General features: G+C 49.2%; 2 protein-coding genes across 3 annotated transcripts; both read right to left on the bottom strand.

Moving 5' to 3' along the window:
* Positions 1-2,139: 2,139 nt before the first annotated feature.
* Positions 2,140-13,608, bottom strand: ALDOA (aldolase, fructose-bisphosphate A). Of its 2 annotated transcripts, none has more exons than XM_033170498.1 (9): positions 13,473-13,608; positions 7,382-7,507; positions 7,044-7,255; positions 5,838-5,892; positions 5,556-5,716; positions 4,607-4,690; positions 4,280-4,454; positions 3,168-3,367; positions 2,140-2,588 (listed from the first exon to the last, which is right to left on the bottom strand). In XM_033170498.1, exons 2-9 carry the CDS (start codon positions 7,491-7,493, stop codon positions 2,493-2,495), a joined length of 1,095 nt encoding a protein of 364 aa, XP_033026389.1. In that variant the 5' UTR covers positions 7,494-7,507; positions 13,473-13,608; the 3' UTR covers positions 2,140-2,492. The 2 variants fall into 2 exon arrangements, with proteins under 2 accessions (XP_033026389.1, XP_033026390.1); XM_033170499.1 differs by lacking the exon at positions 13,473-13,608 and adding an exon at positions 8,401-8,537.
* Positions 13,609-17,026: 3,418 nt separating this feature from the next.
* Positions 17,027-20,976, bottom strand: LOC117059035 (crk-like protein). The gene is made up of 3 exons (XM_033170500.1): positions 19,084-20,976; positions 18,453-18,908; positions 17,027-17,474 (listed from the first exon to the last, which is right to left on the bottom strand). The coding sequence occupies exons 1-3, from the start codon at positions 19,255-19,257 to the stop codon at positions 17,349-17,351; spliced, it is 756 nt and encodes a 251-aa protein (XP_033026391.1). The 5' UTR covers positions 19,258-20,976; the 3' UTR covers positions 17,027-17,348.
* Positions 20,977-21,301: the final 325 nt, after the last annotated feature.

Genomic DNA, 21,301 nt, shown 5'->3' with positions numbered 1-21,301 from the left:
ATATATATTCTGAAAAAATCAAATCCACTTGTGCAGAAGTTGTTATTCTGGATGAATCCAGAGGTTTGTCAGCGCCTTCCATCCCATAACACTTGTGCTTTGAGACAATCGAGCATTTCCCTAGCTGAGTGGGAAATAAGACACCGCCATCCTTTCCAAGGACATAGTCCATGACACCAAAATAACCATTTCCAACACTTGGGAAATGAAAGCTTCCCTCATTATGCTAAGTTTGAACTGTGAAATATTTCAAGACCACACGAAAGCCTGATTTGAGCATTTACTGAGGAAAGCCCAAGCTGATAACTGTCCCCTTGTTCTATATCCAACACTTTTCAAAACCCAGAGATACAGGATTGGGGGTTAGCACACCCAATTGAGCTTATGGTCGACTCAAGCCACTAAAAAAGATAGATGTCTTATCAATCCTGTTTCACTTATTAGACAAGGGGTCAGCAAACTTTTCCAGTAGGGGGCCGGTCCAGTCCCTCAGACCTTGTGGAGGGCAGGACTATATTGGGGGAGGGGGGGTGAACGAATTCCTAGGCCCCACAAATAACTCAGATATGCATTTTAAATAAAAGGACACATTCTACTCATGTAAAAACCACGCCGATTCCCAGACCATCCGTGGGCCAGATTTAGGTGATTAGGCCGGATCCGGCCCCCAGGCCTTAGTTTGCCTATCCATGTATTAGACCAGGGGTCGCCAAACTTACCTGGCCTCAGGCCCGTTCCTCCAGCACCAATCGCACGGCACACCAGAGGGCAGGGGAGTGTGCACCCACACGCTATTTCCAGCGCACTTTCGGGTCGATGGAGCGCCGGAAATAGCTTGTGCACGAGCGCACAGGCCTCCGCAGACCCAGAAGTGCACTGGAAATTATCCTTGCGCATGCGCACAAGCAATATCCGGCACACTGCTAACTTGAAAGTGGGAGATGCGCTGCGCCAGTAACAGTCGGTGGCGGCAGCGGGCAGTGCCGCAGGCCGGATAGCTTGAGTTTCTCGGGCCGCATCCGGCCCGCGGGCCTTAGTTTGGGGAAGCCTGTATTAGACTATCCTGTCCCTTTCCCCCTCCATTTGATTGCAAATTGGGCTGTCTTCTATGTAGTACAAAGGTTAACTAAAAGCATTGCAGTACTGTATACTCATATTTTCAAGTTCCTTTTGCATGTGATATTCCTATTCTATAGGCCTCTAGCCAATCTGCTGCAATGGAATTACCAGGTTAATATGCTAGGTATTTCTCAAACCAAAAGATCTTCTATAATCCATACTTCCCAAAGATTACAGGATTAGCAGTAATCTAAATCGCATTCAGATAATTCCAGCTCTACGTCCCATATTAATTCCTCAAACTATCCATGATCAGAAACAATTTTCTGCACAGTACCGTGAATAAAAACTGATGTGGCTTCTTCTAAAAAAAAAAGCTAACCAGCAAAGTCCTTGATGCTACTTCCCATGATCTGTAATAGTCTTCACCACTATTTTGCTCAACACTTTTCTGGGGGAGATGGAGACTGATAGCTAGGTCATTTAAATGGAAGCATAGCTGAACAGCTATATAGAAAAGATTCAAGCCCCTGGCTTCTAAGACTCTCAAAAAGGAGGGCAAGGTGGGGGGGGGGAAACAATCTGCCACTCAACATGGTGCTCTCGAGATGTTTTGGACAAATACTCTCCATCAACCCTGGCCAGCATGGTTAATAGTCAGGGAGGGTAGGGCTATCAATGGCTACTAACCATAATGGCTATAAATCTGATGCCTCAATTGGTTGGAGGCAGAAAATGCTTCTAAATACCACTTGCTAGAAACCACAGGAGGGGAGAGTGCTCTTGTGCTCTGGGGTCCTGCTTGCTGGTTTCCCACAGGCATCTGGGTAGCCACTGAGAACAGGATGTTGGATCAGATGGGCCACTGGCCTGAACCAGCAGACTCTTATGTCCTTATGATGGGAGCTGCAGTCCACAAAATATTGAAGGCACTGCATTCATTGGCTATTCCTGGAGTAAACAATGGGCAAAATAGGACATAAGCCCAATGCAGCTCCTTGTACATCATTTGGTACAGTGTGCGTGAAACTTTCCACCTAGAACTCTATGCGGGGAAAGAAAGAACAACAGAGACCCTGGCAATGTTTAAATAGATTCTCTTTTATTTCTAGAAGTCCGCGAGTCAGGCGTCGTCCCAGCTCCGGAGACATTTCGGTGTTATTGGCCACGGACTAGGAGTGTCGTCGGTCACCAGAAGGAAAAGCGGGACATCACACACACACACACACAAGGCAAACAGAGGTGGCGGTGGGGAGGTGGATCAAGGACAAGGAAGAAGCCAAGGCTTCTGGGTTCTCTCAAGGCAAGGCAAAGATGTCCACCTTTCCCTGCTATAGAAGCTGGCGGAGAGGGAGCAGGGCTGGGCAAGAAACAGAACAAGAGACACCACAGGCACAACGTAACAACAAAAGAGCGCAGCCAGGCCTCTGATTTTAATAAGCATGATTGGAGACAAAGAGGGACTCGCTGGCAGCGGCTCCGCCTTTTCCAGATGGAACATATTTGCCCTGGCAGGCAAGGCTGTTGGCCTGTGTAAAACAAGAGGGGGGAGTGAGAAGAGGTGTTGGAACTGCTTTCTGCTACTCTTCGCACATCCTCCTTATTAGGATCACAGCCACAACATAAATTAGGCCCCTTTTCCTGACACACAAAACTCCTGTCCCCTACCAGGAGGAAACACCAAGGAGTCCTGATTCCCAGCATCACTTTGCCCATAACTTTGACAATTGCAACCCCCTGCCACCTTGCCCATAGCCCTACCTTTTGCCACCAAATGGTTGGGAGAACAGAACCTGGGAACCCTGACCCCCAATGCAATGTGTGACCGGTTAATGTGTTTATTTTTCAAAGACACACCTCAGACCCCTTCCCGCTCCCCGCCAACGTTGCTTTTAGTTTTTCTTGCTTTTTGCACCCAACCAGGTTTGTTGCATTTAATCCTCTTACATGTCTTCCTAAAGCCCTTTTGAGTGCCTCTGTCAAAGGGCAGCTTTTGGGGAGACGATCGCTGCACACACCCAAACCCTGAGCCCCTTAAAAGAGTTGCTGCTGTGCGGTGGCTACCCAGGCCCTTGCCTTGACCTGCTAGGGCCCCTGCCAATACGTACCAAAGCGCGCTTGATGTATTCTTCCTGAGCATTCTTGAGGTTGTCTTTCTTGCCACCCCAGGCCTTGAGGGCAGAGGCTTGCAGGGCACGGCCATAGGAGAAGGTCAGGGCCCACGGCTTGTGCAGGGGGCAGTTGTTGATGGCATTCAGGTTGATGGTGGCCTCTTCCTCACTCTGGCCACCAGACAGGAAAGTGATACCTGCGGCAAGACAAAACAGCTAGCAGTTGGTAGGGAAGGAAGTGTTTAATATCTGAGAAGAAGAAGAAGAGTTTGGATTTGATATCCCGCTTTATCACTACCCGAAGGAGTCTCAAAGCGGCTAACATTCTCCTTTCCCTTCCTCCCCCACAACAAACACTCTGTGAGGTGAGTGGGGCTGAGAGACTTCAAAGAAGTGTGTGTAGCCCAAGATCACCCAGCAGCTGCATGTGGAGGAGCGGGGAAGCGAACCCGGTTCACCAGATTACAAGCCCACCGCTCTTAACCACTACACCACACTGGCTCTAATGCAGAACTGAAGGCGGAGGGGGGAGAAGAAGAGTTTGATTGCAGAGAACGTTAGGAATGGAGGGTATTATATTCCCCCCCATACACACACCCAGTTCTGCCTCCTGAATCACCACTTGTCCCTTCACACACACAAAAAACAGGTTTGTCTAGCACAACATCTTTTTTTTAAAAAGCTGGTAGGGTAGGACAATGTCCCAACTACAGGAAGCTCTCCAGGCAAAAGCTAAAGGAGTTTCCTTGAACAAATACAGTGGTACCTCTGACTGCGGACAGGATCCGTTCCAGAGCTCCGGTCGGATCCTGAGGTTTCTGCAACCGGAGGGACCGCTTCTGCACATGCGGCAAAAACCCGGAAATATGCTTCCGGGTTTGCCGCTTACATTATGTAACCGGAGGGATACGTAACCGGAGGTTCGACTGTAATACACTATGGTGGCAACTCTGTAGCCGTTAGAATGATACCTCCACTATTGAACAGATACCAGCAACCGTCCTGTAGGGATGGGCTCTATATATTACTGCAGTGTAAATTGTTCAGGGCTGCCACATATTTCTTGTGGGGCAGGAAGGAACAGGTGCTTCTGGGTCCCGTTCGCTTACCAGTAACTGCTGGGGGCACAGTGCGGCGCAGGGCGGTGACGGTTGCCATGGCAATTTCCTCATTGGTGTATTTCTGGGTGCAAGCGTGACCAGCGGTCACCATGTTTGGCTTGAGCAGGGTCCCCTCCAGGTAGATGTGGTGGTCGCTCAGGGCTTTGTACACGGCAGCCAGGACCTAGGCATGGCAGAAGGAGCAGGAGGTCAGTGCTGGGAAGTTCTTCCGATGTCCTTCTCCTTTCCTTCCACGGCAGAGGCAACAAAAAAAGGGCAAAAGCCGGCCCACACCAACTTGGGTCAATTAAGCACCTCCCTCCACATCCATCTCACCTTTTCAGTCACATACTGGCAGCGCTTGAGGTCATGGTCACCGTCAGGGAGGATTTCAGGTTCCACAATGGGGACAATCCCGTTCTGGAGTTGAGAGACAGTGGACAGTTACGATCCCACAGAAAAGAAACAGAGCTAAATCAAAACACAGTAAGAATTCCAAGTTGCAAGGAGGACATTTAATCACATGCCTAGTTAGATGCATCTTAAGCTCTAATTGAGGGCTCCACCTAGACGTTTCAGCAGCTACTGAGTTTGTGCAACTCCTTCCTAGTTCAAGAACATCCGAGCTGGAAATTCCACCCAGGAGGGGAAGCCACATGTCTAACCTACCAAATTCCTTGCTGCCCTCTTGTAGCAGCACATGGGTACTGCAGTCGCAGAAGACTGCCTCCACCCATTTGCAAAATAAGGGCACTGCTTGTCCTTGGGAAATTTCCCAGAGCGGTATTTTGGCGAAGAGGACGAAACTGCCATTTCAACACTACCATCTTGAGATGCACTCTGACTGCCAAGCTGCGAGACAGATTTTAAAAAAACTGCCCTACAGAGTGTTTATTTGGTGTACTTTCATCCCACCTGCCATCTTACGACCTCAGGTTTGGTTATAAATCCCTTTAAAGATAGATAGATATATAAACAGCGGCACAGAGCAGATAAAACAATCCTAATGCCAACCGTCTGGTCAGTCATAAAACGATCCATGAGCTGCTCGTAAACTGATGACACAACCTTCTTCCAGCATCCGAAAAAGGAAAACAAGTGGGTCTTTCTACTCTGCTACCCAAAAGCCTTTAATTGGAGTTCAAACTTGGGCTGTTGCACAGCCAGTGCATATGCTCCACCTCAGTCCCATTCGCCCCAGAGGTGCCCACAGCCCACCAGAGAAATTGCTTAGCTAGATGTTGATAAATGCCCCCTTTTCCCCTCAATGCCTGCTGGCACTCACCGCCTGGCAGATGCTGGCGTAGCGAGCCAGCACATTGGCGTTCTCAATGATGGCCAGGTGGGAAGGGGTGGTCGGGGTGATCTTCAAGACGCAGCGCCACTTGGCAAAGTCAGCGCCATCCTTCTTGTACTGGGCACAGCGTTCAGACAAGCCATCCAGACCTGCACAGGTAAAAGGGGGGGTTAAGGACGGATGTCGTCAAACCCAGCTGCTCCTAGCTCCAGGCTAGATTGACTTCCCATCGCAACTCCCCCTACCAACACACAAGAGATTTAGACTCACCCTGGGTAGTAGTCTCTCCATTAGTCCCAGCAAGAGGCACAACACCTTTGTCAACCTGCAGGGAGGAAAGCAAGGCAGAGAAGTATGTTAAGCCTGTGGCTTGCTTCGTGGCACATTTATTTCCACTGAGCTACACATCTCATCCTATGATGTCATTCATCCAGAAACAAACAACATACCGGTAAATAGTGGCTCCTGCTCATCGACTCGCTAGCCCAACTCAACAGTCTGTAGGCCGTATGTAAGTTGTTTAGCACTTAAATGGACCGAGATTTTTATTTGCTTACAGAGTGAATAGGTAGCTGGGATTCAAAATATCTGGCCGTGATTTGGAGAGAAGGGGGCAATAGAGAAATCCAGACCCTGTGGTCTCCAATGCTTTCATCCCCTTAAGATTAGTTTCCATCTAAGCATATCCACATTTATGCAGTGGGACTGCAGTGTTTAGTTTTGTCTTCTAGAGGCAAGAGCAGTGCCCAAGGTGGCTTTCTCTGTGCTGCCAGCCCCATATGTGGAACTCTCTGCCCCATGAGGTTAGGCAGTCTCCTTCTGTCTGCATTCCAGTGACTGAAAACATTCCTTTTTAAACAAGGTTTTCCCTGTTGCTGCTTAGTGCATTGATCACAAGTGCTGTGATTAAGTTCTTTGGGGGGGTTTTGGCTGCTGTTCTTAGTTTGGTAATTAGTGTTAATGGCCAGACCACTCTTTTCCTTTTGTACTTGTAAACTACTCTGAGCATGGAAGGAGAAAGCACCACTATACATTTTCTAAATACAGTAAATAAACCATCAGGTCAGGCAGACTTTTTTTTTATTTAAAAAAATGAATAATTTTCTATTGCTTGCAACTGCTGCCCCCCCCCCTCACACAGGAGAGAATGCCTCTTCTAAAATGATGTCTCTTGTGACATGTGGAGAGGTTATCTAAATTTTAAGAGAACAGGAATTTTCTTCAAGGTTTGCTCAGATGCTAGCTCAATCAGTTAACAGGCCCTTCTGAGAACAGATTTTTTTTTAAAAGTGGGTGGTGCCTTTAAGTCAAAGCATTTTCCCCCCCTGCGTTGTGATTGGTTTTTCTTTTTTGCAAGGTCATGCAGCCTTCAAGGTCGTGCGTCACCAGAATACAGGAACTGGCCTACCTCCCAGGGCACCAAGCATGGTGGGCTCAGGCATTTCAGACTTATCACTTGCCACCCGCGTCGCTTACCTTGATGCCAACAAGGCCGCCCTTGTCCTTAATGACCTGGGTGAACTGGCGGCCATCATCGGCTTTCTGGTACATGGTCTCATGGAAGAGGATGACTCCACCAATGCAGGGGTTGACCCGGTCATCAGCGGTGAAGAGCAGCTGCCTGTAGAAGCGACGGTTTTCTTCAGTGTTCTCGGCGCCGATGGACTGCAGGCGCTTGGCAATGCTGCCTAGGAGGCGGAGGAGAGGGGCGAAGCAAACAGTTGTTACGTTAAAATGAAGGCTGTGCGGCCCTTTTTTTGATTCCACATCCCTGGCTCGTCCTCCCCACCCAACAGCTCCCCCCCGTCCCTTACCGGTGGATTCATCAGCAGCAAGGATTCCTTTGCCCTTTGCCACAATGCGGTGGGCAATGTCCGACAGCTCCTTCTTCTGCTCAGGTGTCAAGGCTGGGTATTGGTGAGGCATCTTGAATGGCTAAACTGCAGAAGGAAAAGAAGTGTTAACACAAGCCTGGCGACGTGGTCTCTTGGTGCCCTGTAGCTTGCCTTTCTCTTTTCTGCCTGCTCAGTCCTGTATCTGGCAGCCTGAAGGAGACACCCACATCAAGGAACTTCGTGTCTGTACAGAGACTGGCAAGGAGGGCGGGAGAGAATTCTACTCCTCCCTGTTGCTATGGAAATCGGAGGATTCCCACTAAGGTCAAGGGGGATGCCTAGATTAAAGCCATATTTGAAAGAAGAAGGAAAGGCTCCAGCAGGTGATGGCTAGCAGATACCAAGGACGTTTCAAGGGCAGAGGAAATAGCCACTTAACCTGTTCCTCAAGAGAACCCCAGTTCTCACCCCCAGTTTTTCCCACTCCTCGCCATGCTCTGAGCTTTCCCCCTGATATTAGCTACCCGAATCAGCTGCAGCACCTTTGCAATGAGAGTCCAATTGCAGGGGGGGGGGGGAGACTGGAAAGTGTGAGCGAAGGAATGGGGAATATTTACACTAACTTTAGTGTTTTTTTTGGGGGGGTGTCCTGTTTTCTTTCCCCCTCTGCAACAGTTGTACATTAAGCTTCACCACGTGATTTGAAATGCCGCTTTCCTTCCCCCACCCGGACTTCCTCCTCCATCTTCCCCCACCCCACCCCACGTTTTACCGTCTCCATCTTATCTATCTCAAAGTCCGATCCCTATGTTATATAAACCGCGGCGGCGGCGGCGGCGGCGGGGAGATTATATCCGCAACTGCTCCTGCGACCATTCCTTATTTTTTCTTTACTCCCCCCCCCTCCCCTCGAAATCCTAATCTGTAAAGAGAACGCCACTCGTTCTCCTTGGAGGAATGCGTGCGTAATAAAATGGGGGGGGGGTTTCCAAACCTGCCTTCTTCCTTAGCAGCAGCAAACGGGATCCGGGATGGGCGCGAGCAAAGTGAAGTGTTCGAATCGAATGCTCAAAAGAAGCTCCGCGTTCCAGGATCGAGCGTCATGTGGCAGGGCAAGGCGGAAAAGGGTGTGAAATTGACTCATTGAGGAGGGGGGAGGGAGGAGACTTAAAGGGCCCAAGCTCTCCCACCCCCTAATAGCGGCGAAGGTATTTATTTAAATATAAGGAAAAGGAGGTAAGCGTGGACGAACTCTGCTCCACTCTACTTAGTCCTACGCGTGGAAATAAGAGATTTCATTCCTGTGGCCGACCGTGCTGCCGGCGTGTGCTTAGAGGCGAAATCACGTTTTCATACTTTATTTACGCGGATTAGAAACCTCCATACGCTAGGCGCATTCATTGCATACCCTGAAAGGGCAGGCGCACTTTTTAACCTGCTTGTTTAAAGAGCACGAAGGGATAAAATGTTGTTGAGGACCGAGGGCGTTCCCCCATCTTCCTGGGAGATGGAAAGGGAAGCCAAATCGGGCTCCATAGACCATAGGTCTTCACCCTCTTTGCATCCTCTCCCAGACTCTAGTTTCAGCGATGACCTTTCAAGGGGACACCTGATCCCCCGCTCCTCCAGCTCCTCTGTCCTTTTCTGAAGGACACGCTGCTATTTCTGGATCCCCTCACCCCCATGAGTGTTGGGCTTTAGCTGCGGAAAAGAGAGAGAGGCCTGGGCATGGAACTGATTGTGCAAGAGAGAGAAGCGGAGTGGGAGCGATAAGATGGAGCCGGTGGCATCGCAGAAAGGAATTTTCACAAGCGAAAGGGCAGCTTCTATAAAGGGGAAAGGCTGCAAGCCTAAGCACATTTGCAAGGGAGTAGGACCCGTTTGAAAGGACAAATATTTGCTGCTTGTAGCCACAGAGGCCACTGCAAAACGTTGCCTTTAATTCCAGGATAAAGGATCACAGTACTCCTCATAAAAGCTCCAGGGTCAAAACTGGTGGCTTTATCAGTATAGGGGCAACAGATCTTTCTTTGACAAGACCAAGCATCTGGGTTCTGGAGTTGTGACCCTGCCAGTGCTTTACTGGCCTACAAGCTGTGCATTGGGGTAAAGATGTCATAGGTGGCTAACTGAGATTAGGGGGCGGGGAGGAAGAATTGTAATTCTGACTCAAAACCTGGCCACCGAAACAGTCAACTGTCCCAATAGTTTTAAAAAAGCAAAACATATAAACCCAAAATTATCTGAACCACTTTGAATTCTGCCCAGAGCTTAACCCAATTCAGAGTACCTTCCCAGAACCTGTAAACTCATAAATAGGGGTGCATCAGAGCAAGCGCAGAATGCCTTTTGCTCAAGACCACACTGGGATGAGCCTCGGGCTTTCTGGTGTTAGGAGCCAAACATTCATCCCATCTGACATTCTCTGGCGCCAACACCCTTGCAATTTAGAGAGCCAGATAAGGAGGTTCCCTTGGCATCTATCTTGTCAGATTTTAGGCACCAGGCAGATACATTCCAGTTTCCCCAAGCATTTGGATCTTGCTGTGGCTTGATTTTTGGCCTGTTCATGGTGTCCACATTTTGGGGTGGGCAGATGTTGCTTTTCTGTTATTGATTGCTGGTGGGTGTAAGCTTTTAGTACCATGTATGGTTGCTTTGGGCTATTTTATGTCATCTTTGCATTTTAAACTTGCTGCCAGTTGCTTTGAGACCTTTTTTTCTTGTAAGAAGGGGAGGAATAAATTTTAAAATATACAGGTATACTAATTGCAATTTAAAGTGCCACCGATCCATGTTTTAAGGACAACAGGGCATTCCGGCTTGTTTGTTTCAGTTGTAGGGCAGATTTCCCCGTGCAGTTATTGCACTTGTAATGGAACCAGGAGAAATTCAATAACCCAGAGAAAAAGCTGGGGGTTTATGCACATCCAAGATGTGGGGTGGAAAACTGGGCTGTTGTCAGTTTTTTTGCAGTGAGCAAGGAAGTGCCAGGGGAGCACCGTGGGTTATATAACACCCCAGTGGCTGGGAAGTGAGAGGCAGCTGCTGTTTGATTGATGAGAGGAGCGAAAAGGCCAGGCACCTGTGGGGTCAGTGTAACATGGGAATGCTGCAAACCCCCGCCCCCCACCCTTTGCCTTGGCTCCCCAACCCGAAGTCCAGAACCTTCTTCTTAGCCCTGGTCAGAATCCAAATTGGGCTTCTCTTGGGGTGATTACGGTAATAGCTGAGTCACTGGTCTCTGTGCAGGAAAGCACGTAGCAGGCGGCAGGGGGTACGAGAGAGGAGCCCCTCCCCCTCCCCCCATTCGGACCTGACTGGCGACTATAAACAGGGTTGGCTGATTGGGAGCTTCCCTGCCAGGAATGAACGTACCGCGCGGCTTGAACGGCAGAAAGGTTCAGATCCCTCTTCCTCATGCAGCGAATTCTCTTTCTCCACCCGATCCCCACACTTCTCCAGTAAGGTTGCCTACTGACCTCTTCCCCCTCCCTGAAGAGAACGTCCCTGTCTCTTTTTTTTTAAAAAAATATACTGTATCTCCATTACTCTTTTTTTTTACGTTTCCAAAAACGCACAATCATACCGAACAGTTAATAAACAAAGTGATTTACACCGGAAGCTGCCCGGCCTTTTAAATTAAACAGCAGGTCATGCACCCATTCAACAGGTGAAGCGTTTCCCGGATTTCTCCACATCATGCACTGCCTTAAAGGGTACAACAGAGAGAGGAGGTCGCAGTGGGGGAGGGAGGCCTACCCGCAACAGTTAATACTGTTTGCTCCACCTCTGCAGGGCCAGTAAGACCAACCCCCTCTCACCACAACTATCATACCCATTCGCCCCCTATAAAGTTTCTGCAGAGTCTTAGATCAGCCAGCCTTTAAACGACAATGCAGTCGAACAGCTGCTCATCCACAACGCCAAAATGACCAAGCCCCAAAATGCTAACAAGGCGGGTATAATAAGAGGTGTCTAGGCTCCAGGAAGAAAGTGGCAAAAGCTCCCTGTCTTTTTGAAACGATTGCCAAATGGCAATAGATGTTCATTGTTGGCTGTTTTAATGAACGGTATGGATGGCAAGCCGCTTTGAGAGACAAGTGTGCAGTACAGAAGCCTTTTGAATAATAATCAATGCTGCCACTGGTCTTCCAGCGTAGAAGTGTAGGGGGTGAAGCTTTCCCCCTGTTCATCTTCATGCTAAAGAAAGTTTCACCTACTAAAATTTCTGCTTCGCTGGCAACTGTTAAGGGCATTGTAGCTCTGCCTTCCCCATCTCAAATAGCAAAAAGAGCCTTGCTGCAGATTTATTGTGGCAGCTTTCGTGGACTTAAGTCCATTTCCTCCGAAGGATGGTGTGGACTCTGGTCCACAAAAGCTTATGCTACAATAAATCTGTTAAGTCTTCAAGGTGTCATAAGACAGTTACAGTAATTGATTTTTTTCTAGTTACAGGTAGGTAGCTGTGTTGGTCTGCCATAGTCAAAACAAAATAAAAAATAAAAAAATCCTTCCAGTAGCACCTTAGAGACCAACTAAGTGTGCATGCACACGAAAGCTCATGCCAAGAACAAACTTAGTTGGTCTCTAAGGTGCTACTGGAAGGATTTTGTTTATTTTTTATTTTGTTTTGAATTTTTTCTGCAACACATTGATTAACCCAGCTACCCACCTCTGGAAGCTCTTGCTCCCCAAAGAGGTGGCAGTAGGGGGAGGAGAGCCACAAAGGAAGAAGCTTGACTGCCCTTCCGCCGATGATCACTACAAATAGGCAAAAGCAAGGCAGATCCTTCCAAGAAACGACTGCAACCTTTTTAGCGCCCACAGTGATCTACCATACACGCACCCTGTCCAGACCACCTTATGTGGAAGAGGGTTTTCACAAGTAATGTTCAGAATAGCCACAGCGTGGACAAGGGTATCCTTTTCATGCAGGATAGAAAGCAGCAGGCGGGACTTTTAAAATCAAAGTATACATTCCATTCAATGTAGGCTTTACATCTGAGTTACAGATGCAGGGATTGCACAAGCTTCATTCGGAAGAAAAGGGGGAAAAAGCTGCCTCAGATAAGACAGAGATGGAAGCAGGTTAAGGAGGAGCAAAGAATGAGCTAAGGAGCAATGGAGGTTCAGGCAAAGTGAGGCCACAGGCTTGATTACAAGACAAATATGGGAAGGTACAACACACACACACACACACACACACACCCTGGAGCGGTGGATTGGGCAAGCATCAGGGGCAGAAGGATTGAGACAGACACACACACACACTTTCTGTTCCTGTGTCCCAGATACCATGGGATTATGTGAGCATTACTTCCTCAAACAATCAGCAACTGTGCAAGACGTTTGCAAGTCATTGCAGCATTCAAAGGAAACAGCCGTGTTAGATAATATAGCTGGCGTCCCTTTGGTCTTACATGGAGTAACTGGATGTATGAAAACAAGATCCAAGGTTTAGGGAGGCCCCATCAGTTATATAATAAATAAATGATAAAGGGGGTGATGGGAAGAGAACGGAGACAAGATTTAAAAGGGGAAAAGATCAGACACAGACAGGCTCGGTGTTGTTGATTTTTTTCCCCTTTTAAAGGAGAAATCTACTGTTCATAAACTCAGAACAGGCAGATGGTTTTGTCTGTTTTAAACAAAAGGATGCACCCTTGAAACGACATCCAGCAATAGCATGTCTTGTCATTCACAGAGATGGAATAACAGAATTGCAGAGTTGGAAGGGACCCCGAGGATCATCTAGTCCAACCCCCTGCAACGCAGGAATATGCACTTGTCCCATTTGGGGATCGAACATGCAACCGTGGCGTTATCAGCACCACACTGTAACTAACTTAGCTACAGCTGTCGTTTCCTGCAAAGGCCACTCACTGCACCCCTACTGAGCCCCACATCCTTTCTCCCTTGAAACCTTCCAACAATCTCATGCAGGCAGCATCTCGGGCCCTTTCCTAGCAGCGCGACCATCTAGATTTGCCTCTTCTTGACAGCCCCTTCTCCCAACTCCCGCTCACCCCTCCACAGCCCCCTCTTTTCCCTCCCATCTCCCACATACCGTGGGTGTAGCGGGGGGTTCTGGCAAGACACGACGGCTCCGTTGGGTGCTGGGTGACTGGCAGAGGCAAAACCGGGGGCTGGGCTGTATATGAAGGGAGCAGGAGCGGGAGGGAGGGGCCGCGCTAACCTTCTCCCCGACCCCTGGCCTTTCGCAGGGCAGCCTAAATATAGGCCTTGGGGTCTGGGAATGTGAAACACGAGGCCTCTGACATTCCCTGCAGAGCAAGGAACAGCAAGGGTGTCACGGGGCCCAGGGCTGAGAGACCTGTGCGATACCCTCCTCCCCCAGCGTGGCTCAATCCCAACCAAGCAACCATCCCCACACATGCATGCTATCCTCGCTGCCGGAAAGCCCGGTTTCGACCCACTTCCCTGCAGCCCTGCACTGGAGGTGGTGCAGACTGTCAGCAACCCCTAGGATTTAGAATATATTTTGGCCATCCATATCCAGCCCCCTCCTCCCTTTCCCAAAGAGAAGGCTAAAGGAGGCAACTTCCACCCTCCATCTTGGGTGATTCCCCCCCCACACACACACACACACATTTTTCCGGCTGCTGGCTTGCATTTTAAAGCTTCTGTTGGGTTTCCCATTTCTGCCCCTGCCCCAGGACCTTAAGTCTCCCAGCGCCATCTGCTGCCCCCCTATAGGAACAACAACTCGATACCAAGAGGGGTTTGTTTTTCTTTTCTTTTCTTTTTGTTAAAAAGAGAGGTATATGCAACTCGCTGTTTAGGTTACAGAAAGATGGCAGGATCCATTTCAGAGCAGGGCCTGAGGAGATGGCAGACTCTCGTTTGCTGGAAATATTTTAAGAGCGGGGCTTGCAGCCATCAGCCGGGGTGCATTCTGCATTAACACACCCTGCACTGAGTTGTGCAGGGTGCTATTGTTGACCTCTAGGGTCCCTTTCCGCAGTATGATTCTAGGATTGTGAAATCTTTTTAAAAGCAATGGGTGTGGTGGACCAACTCAGCTAAAGAAAGCGGATTCCTGATATTTAGGGCCTGGGGAGGAAACGGGCCTTAAGTTTACTCCATCACAGGGACGTGTCAGGCTCTGCAAGTCTACAGTTAAAGCTACACAACCAATTAGAACTGGGAATTATCACACAAAGCCCAGCTGGCTGGCAGACCAAGAGCCCCACCGTTTTTCTAGCAGATGTCTCGCTGCTATGAAGTGGACAGAAGTACATCTTCCAAAATTCATCACGGGGCGGGGGAAGGCTGTCTCATTTTACGTTATATAAGCAGTGCCTCAGGGCGAGGTGCAGAGCAAGTGTCAACACAACTAGATGCTTCCTCATGGGCGGGTGAATTTGGCCACTACAGGGCTTTTTGGAACTTCAGCCAAGTCCTGCGAGGAAGAGTTGACATTGCCCTGGCCTTTTTAGCATAGAGAATACCCAGGCCAGACCTTTTACATGGAGACACAATAGTTGTCTAGGGTGGGGCTGAAACCAATGGGTACAAGTAGCAGATTGCAGCTAAAATATCAGGGGAGGTTTCCTTAATGATAGGAGCTGTTTGATAATGGAATGGACTGGGGAGTTTTAAAAGCTGAGGCTGGACATCCAAATACTGTATCAAGGATGCTGAGGTTATATCCTGCATTTGCAAATCGCGTCCTGAGCAAGATCCTGCTCTTGAACTAAATGACCAACATTGATGATGCTAAAACAAAAAAAAATAAAAAAAATTCCTTCCAGTAGCGCCTTAGAGACCAAGTTTGTTCTTGGTATGAGCTTTCGTGTGCATGCACACTTCTTCAGATACACACGAAAGCTCATACCAAGAACAAACTTCGTTGGTCTCTAAGGTGCTACTGGAAGGAATTTTTTATTTTATTTTGTTTTGACTATGGCAGACCAACACGGCTACACCTACCTGTAAGTGATGATGCTACTATGATTCTAACATTTCCCTGCCACCAAGAAATAATAATTTCTATCTAGAGATAAACATGGGTTAAGATGTCCACAGATCACAGAGGGATTCGGTGGCGCTGTGGGTTAAACCACAGAGCCTAGGGCTTGCTGATCAGAAGGTCAGCGGTTTGAATCCGTGACTGGGTGAGCTCCCGTTGCTCAGTCCCTGTTCCTGCCAACCTAGCAGTTCGAAAGCACATCCAAGTGCAAGTAGATAAATAGGTACCACTCCAGCGGGAAGGTAAACGGCATTACCGTGCACTGCTCTGGTTTGCCAGAAGCAGCTTAGTCATGCTGGCCACAGGACCAGGAAGCTGTATGCCGCCTCCCTTGGCCAATAAAGCGAGATGAGCGCCGCATCCCCAGAGGCGTCCGCAACTGGACCTAATGGTCAGGGGTCCCTTTACCTTTACATTTACCTTTAATGACAAAACACGACTAAAAATCAGCAATATGACTTTTCGTCTTATATCAAGGGGTTGTGTGTGTACAGATGTAATTTGTGTATGGCGTGCCATACAAATCGTGCCTCCAAATCAGTCTTTCCCCACGTTGGTGCCACCTAGATGTTTTGGACTACAGCTCCATCAAGCTGCCTGGGACTGGCGGGAGTTTTATTCATTGCATTTACAACTCAACTCTTTTATCCAAGGAGCTCAAGGGGCTGTATGTGGTTCTCCCCTTGTGAGGTAGGTTAGGCAGAGAGGCAGTGACTGGGCAAAGCTCACCCAGCAAGCTTCCTGAGCCAAATGGGCATTTGAACCCTGGCCTCCTAGGTCATAGTCTGACACTGTAACCACTTCACCACACTGCCTCTCTCCAAGTACTCCCTAGGGCAGACGCTGCTTGGCTACTATTTGGTGTTTTAAGGGGTCCGGAGGGCACCAGGTTGGGGAAGCCTGCTCTAAATTCTGTAACACACTGAATTTTGTAATTCTGAATATGCTAATGATGCTTTTAAGAGAAGGGAGCAGCTGAGACTGTATCAAGAAGAGGTACAAGCGGGGTAACCGGCGCCCGTAGACAGGTATATAAACTTGGTAAGGGGGGGAGATGTGGAATACTGTACCTATTAAGCAGGAACCATTGGTAGGCATGGAGAGAGACTTAATAGTGATCCTCACGCAGCCAAGATACCCTACGCAGCATTTGTGGCCTGCTGCTGCTGCTGCCTCCTCCTGCCTACAGCAATAGGCTGTGCTCCACTTCACCATGGCAACATTTGAGGCCTGGGTTGTGATGCTCGTTACCATAACAACTGTGCTACTCTTTTCCCATATTAACCCTCTAGCCCCACCCCTGAAGGAGTAAATTACCAGCGAGGGATAATCAGCAGGAAACTTTAATTAACAAGGCAGTTTGGAACATACAACAAGTGAAGCGGGGTACCTATTAGGAGTGGGGAGGATTTCCTGTCAGCCATCTGGCCAAAGCCAAGCACTCCCCCCCCCCCCCGTCTCCCTACCCCACCCCCAAGTGGACAGGATCAAATGAAAAAAAATATCACAAGAATAAGGGGATCAATAATCAAAGCTCAAGTTTCTGGGTTCACAGGGCACAGGATGCGGAGTAGCAAGATTCAAGAGCACATAATCAGAGTTGGAAAAAACCACAAGGCCAAAATGGATCAATGTTTCTAGGGAGGAAATATGAACGGGTCCCTGTAAAGAGTCAAAAGTTTATAGGGTTCAACTACCACAGCATTTTAAGAACAGCGAGTCAAGAAACAAGGTTCATGGGTTAAGGAGTCAAAAGTGGTAGAAAAGGTCCATCTCCAAGGAGCTTGAGAATCAATGAACCGGATGATCAATAACATCCACCGGGTAGGTCAAAATTCAAGGAAGTACAATGTCCGAGAAGGTCAGAAGCTCACAAGTGTGGGTCAGAGTTCAAGGGTCGTGCCCCACTGCAGGGAAAGTCAACGTTCCATGGGTTACATCATCAAATGTTCAGCTGGCTTCTTCAGGGTCCAGGACCTTGACGTGGGTGAAGGGGAAATGGCCACGGCGCCCGTTCAGCTCCCCCTCCCATTGGCCGTTGACATTCATCTTGGTGACAGCAATGAGGTCACCCACCTGTAGAGCATTATGAGAAACAGAAGGGATCAGAATGCAAATATCATGGGGGCATTTTTTTTTACTCACCCACCCACCTCTGCACAGCCAGTTTTGCCTTTCCCCCTTGCAAACAGGCTTTCTCCTGAATAAATCACGCAGCTTCTCATCTTCCCTTCACTGCCATTTCAAATGAGGAACAGGATCAAAGCCAGGGTGTGTTGTATGGAGTTTTGCCACACGGGAACATAACATGGATTGAAGACCCTAATTCAGGGGTCCCCAAACTAAGGCCCAGGGGCTGGATGCGGCCAAATCGCCTTCTAAATCTGGCCCGCAGACAGTCTGGGAATCAGTGTGTTTTTACATTAGAATGTATCCTTTTAGTTAAAACGCATCTCTGGGTCATTTGTGGGGCTCTGCCTGGTGTTTTTACATGAGTAGAATGTGTGCTTTTATTTAAAATGCATCTCTGGGTTATTGGTGGGACATAGGAAATCGTTCATATTTTTTTCAAAATTAGTCTGGCCCCCCACAAGGTCTGAGGAACGGTGGACCGGCCCCCTGCTGAAAAAGTTTGCTTACCCCTACCCTAGTTTTCAGGAGTGTAATGGGACCACGGTATCTAATATGTGGATAAACGCCTGCACTCCCACACAGCCTCCACACCCTTTCCCATCCAAACAGACGCGTTCTTCCCTCCTTCCACTCCACCACTCATCCTGCTCCACAGCTATTCAATGTTATGCTCATCAACCCTCCAGATAAGTGTTATGCTGCATAACTATTTCATTTGAATTAATGTGCAAAACTTAGCCCAAACACAAGCTTTTTGGGGGGGGGGGGTGCGAAGAGGGCCGAACCAGAATGCCACGTTTCTGTGCAACTAAAGACCTCAGTGCCCAACAATAATCTGTGTATTTCCCCCACCCACCCAGTAAGCGGAAACTTGTTCCCTTTCGTGCACTCACCCCCAATGCAGACCACCCCATTACTTGCCTCGAAGGCCAGCGCCGTCTTGTCGCTGGCACCGGGCACCCTTCGCTGCACTGCTCTCGCTATGACCGGAGCATGGCGGGGGGCACCGTGGCTGCTCGGGTGGGCGTACGGACAGGGTTGGACGTACGGCACGGGGATCATGCCCACACGCCCATCGGCCCTCTGCGCTGTCCACCACTGCTCTTCCGGCTTGGCCAGCACCCTCAGGGGTTCCCCCTTGGAGAAGGGGAGGTCTTCTTGATCGCGGCCGACGAAGTCATAGAGAGCACGGACCCATTCCCCAGCGGGAGGCGGCTGGGCAGAGGCGGGCGCCACAACCCGTCCCACGGGGGCTACCAAAGTGGTTGTGTCTAAGTAGTGGAGGCGGTAGAAATCTAGCAGAGCAGGGAAGCCGTCAAACTCGTGCTCCCCAATCCGCAGGCGCCCGGGGAGGCTGTTTATGATGTAGTGAGACACCTGGAGGAAAGAGAAGGGTAAAGAAGCAGGAGGCTGTCGCACCGTGACCCTCCTGCAGGCACACACCCAGCTTCCTATGTACAATCAAACCCACACACTTTCAGCTCCTCCTACGGGGCCCTTCCACCCCCAAATTCCCTTTTCCCCACCAAGGCAGCGGGGATCCAGAAATCACCTTGGAGTTCTCGCTGACGGACAGCACGTAGTCGCCGGGGCACGTGGTGCTGTCCCGTACCAGGAAGGTTCCATGGCGGTGTCCCTGTAGACAGGCAGCTGCTTCCTGCCGGCTCAGAGCCCCCATATACCACTCATGGGCATCCCCAAAAGCCGACATGGCTTGGGGCAGCATCAGGGGGTGGAAAGAACCCCCCCCCTGTATTATTTCCGAGAAAACTGATATTTAAGTTGCTCCGGAGTTTGAGAGCACTTTGTCAAGAAGAAATTAACCTGTTGAACATTGACCTCATGTAGCTGCTCCGGTTTCCTTCCAGTTCAGTGTGACCTCCAAATAATCCAGATACACATAACGCCCTCCTCCCCCCAAAGGAATATGGTTCTTCGTTACGTCGCTCCACCCCAAGTTCTCTTATAATGAGATCATCTAACTTCGATATCCCTTGACGGCATATACACCCCTCTTCTCGGACAATAGTAGATTTCCAAAAAGGAAAGAAACGACTCAGAAATGCAGAAAACACTTCTACAATCTGCAATCAAATCCTGGAAATTAACGGGATGTCATGAAAAGTTAGGTCACCTCTAGACGTCCCTCCCAAGTTCTAATATAATGGGGAAGGGGCACTTCCCTGACCAACCTACCCTATTAACAGTTAAATACCTACTCAAATACAGGTTCTACTGAATAACCACCTTCATATAATACAATGAAACCAGTGGTATATCTGCGGGGAACACACACAGTATATTTACGTCCTTGTATTAGAGCATCCCTACAAAATTAAGAGGTCACACTTGGTGAGTTAAGTAGTACACACAACCCTCCCTCCCAAAAAAGTGTGATGTGATTGCACCCTCTAAAAATTCCTCCAGCACCTCATCAATGTAGGATTGATGATACTGTTGGTGTTGTTTTTTTTAAGTCAAGGTTTGGAGGAAGTCAACCTTATCAAAACCTAATCTTTCTCAGATGAAAATACGTACCCACCACGTGAATAGAATAACTTCCACAGAATTGCAACAATCCCATATGAAAGTATTCTTACCCCAGCATAGGATTTAACCCACCAAAAGGTTAATGGGGACTTTTCACAGATCCACTCCTATGATCAGCCCCTGTCCCCAATTCACTGGTTATCCTCTGGAGAAAGGTACAGCACCCCAAACTGCGTCCCCTAACGGAGACCATTCCCCAACCACCTCGGTAGATCACAAACTGGCCAGCATCCTCCACCCCACCCCCCAACTAGCCCCAGTGCAGCAGAACAATAATAAAACACCCCCCCCCAGAAGTAACCTGCCTCCCAAAATTTCCAGCATCCAAAAATATTGCACGCAGCCTCCCAAAACCTATCTGCCTACCACCCCGCCAGCTCTGGACAAACAATAATGCAACTCCTCTCTCCCCTCAGATGTCCATGCACCCACTCTACTACTCTCCAGTATTCCCTGGAAGCAACACTCCGATGCTGCATTGCTGCCCTTTAACGGATCAAAAGAAATCTTGAAAAGCCTCCCCCTCCAAAAAGAAAAGAAAAAAAGATCAGCTGTGCACCCTCCAAGCGCTCTTCAGCGTGCCCCTCTGCAGCAGCGCCACAATGAAGCCCTCTCTCCCTTGTCTGCACATGGCTTCCCTCGCGCGCCTCGCCTCCTCCCGGGGAACCCCACAGCTCCCGGCCACGACCTATTGCAGCCCCGCTCCCTCCTCCCCAGAGGACCCAGGCATCCTGGCTACCGGGTCCCCGGCTCTAAGCCATTCAGAGCCCCAGCGCTCCGGCCAGCAGCCTCCCCTCCCTCAAATCGCTGCAAGCGACCCTGATTGCAGCTACAGAAGGGTTGATGGGAAAGTGACGCACCCCGCTCCCCCTTTAAACCGGGGAGTGGTGGCCATCTTGAGGCCGGGCAAGCTGGCCGTGAAGCTGCCGGGAAGGTGAAAGAGCCATCTTGGCTATGGGAACGAGCCCCAATTCCAAGATGGAGTCGCCTCTCCATCCAGCGACAAGCTGCTCCTTTTGTGATGGGAGGTTTAGCTGTGGGCTTCCCACTTTGTTTGCCCCCTATTGTGATAATGCTTCAGTAAAGAAGGACGAGAGGACCGGCTGTTTAGCAATTGTTGAATATAGCGATTAAAAGTATTTTGCTGGGATATCCAGGGACACACAGGGTATCAATTACTAGTGCTCGTCCGCTCCATTCAAATTTTACATCCCACATCT

The sequence above is a fragment of the Lacerta agilis genome, chromosome 14, assembly GCF_009819535.1.
Source record: "Lacerta agilis isolate rLacAgi1 chromosome 14, rLacAgi1.pri, whole genome shotgun sequence".
Lineage (NCBI taxonomy): Eukaryota > Metazoa > Chordata > Lepidosauria > Squamata > Lacertidae > Lacerta > Lacerta agilis.
Note: the sequence above shows the minus strand (reverse complement) of the source record. Positions and strands in the feature narration are given on the sequence as shown.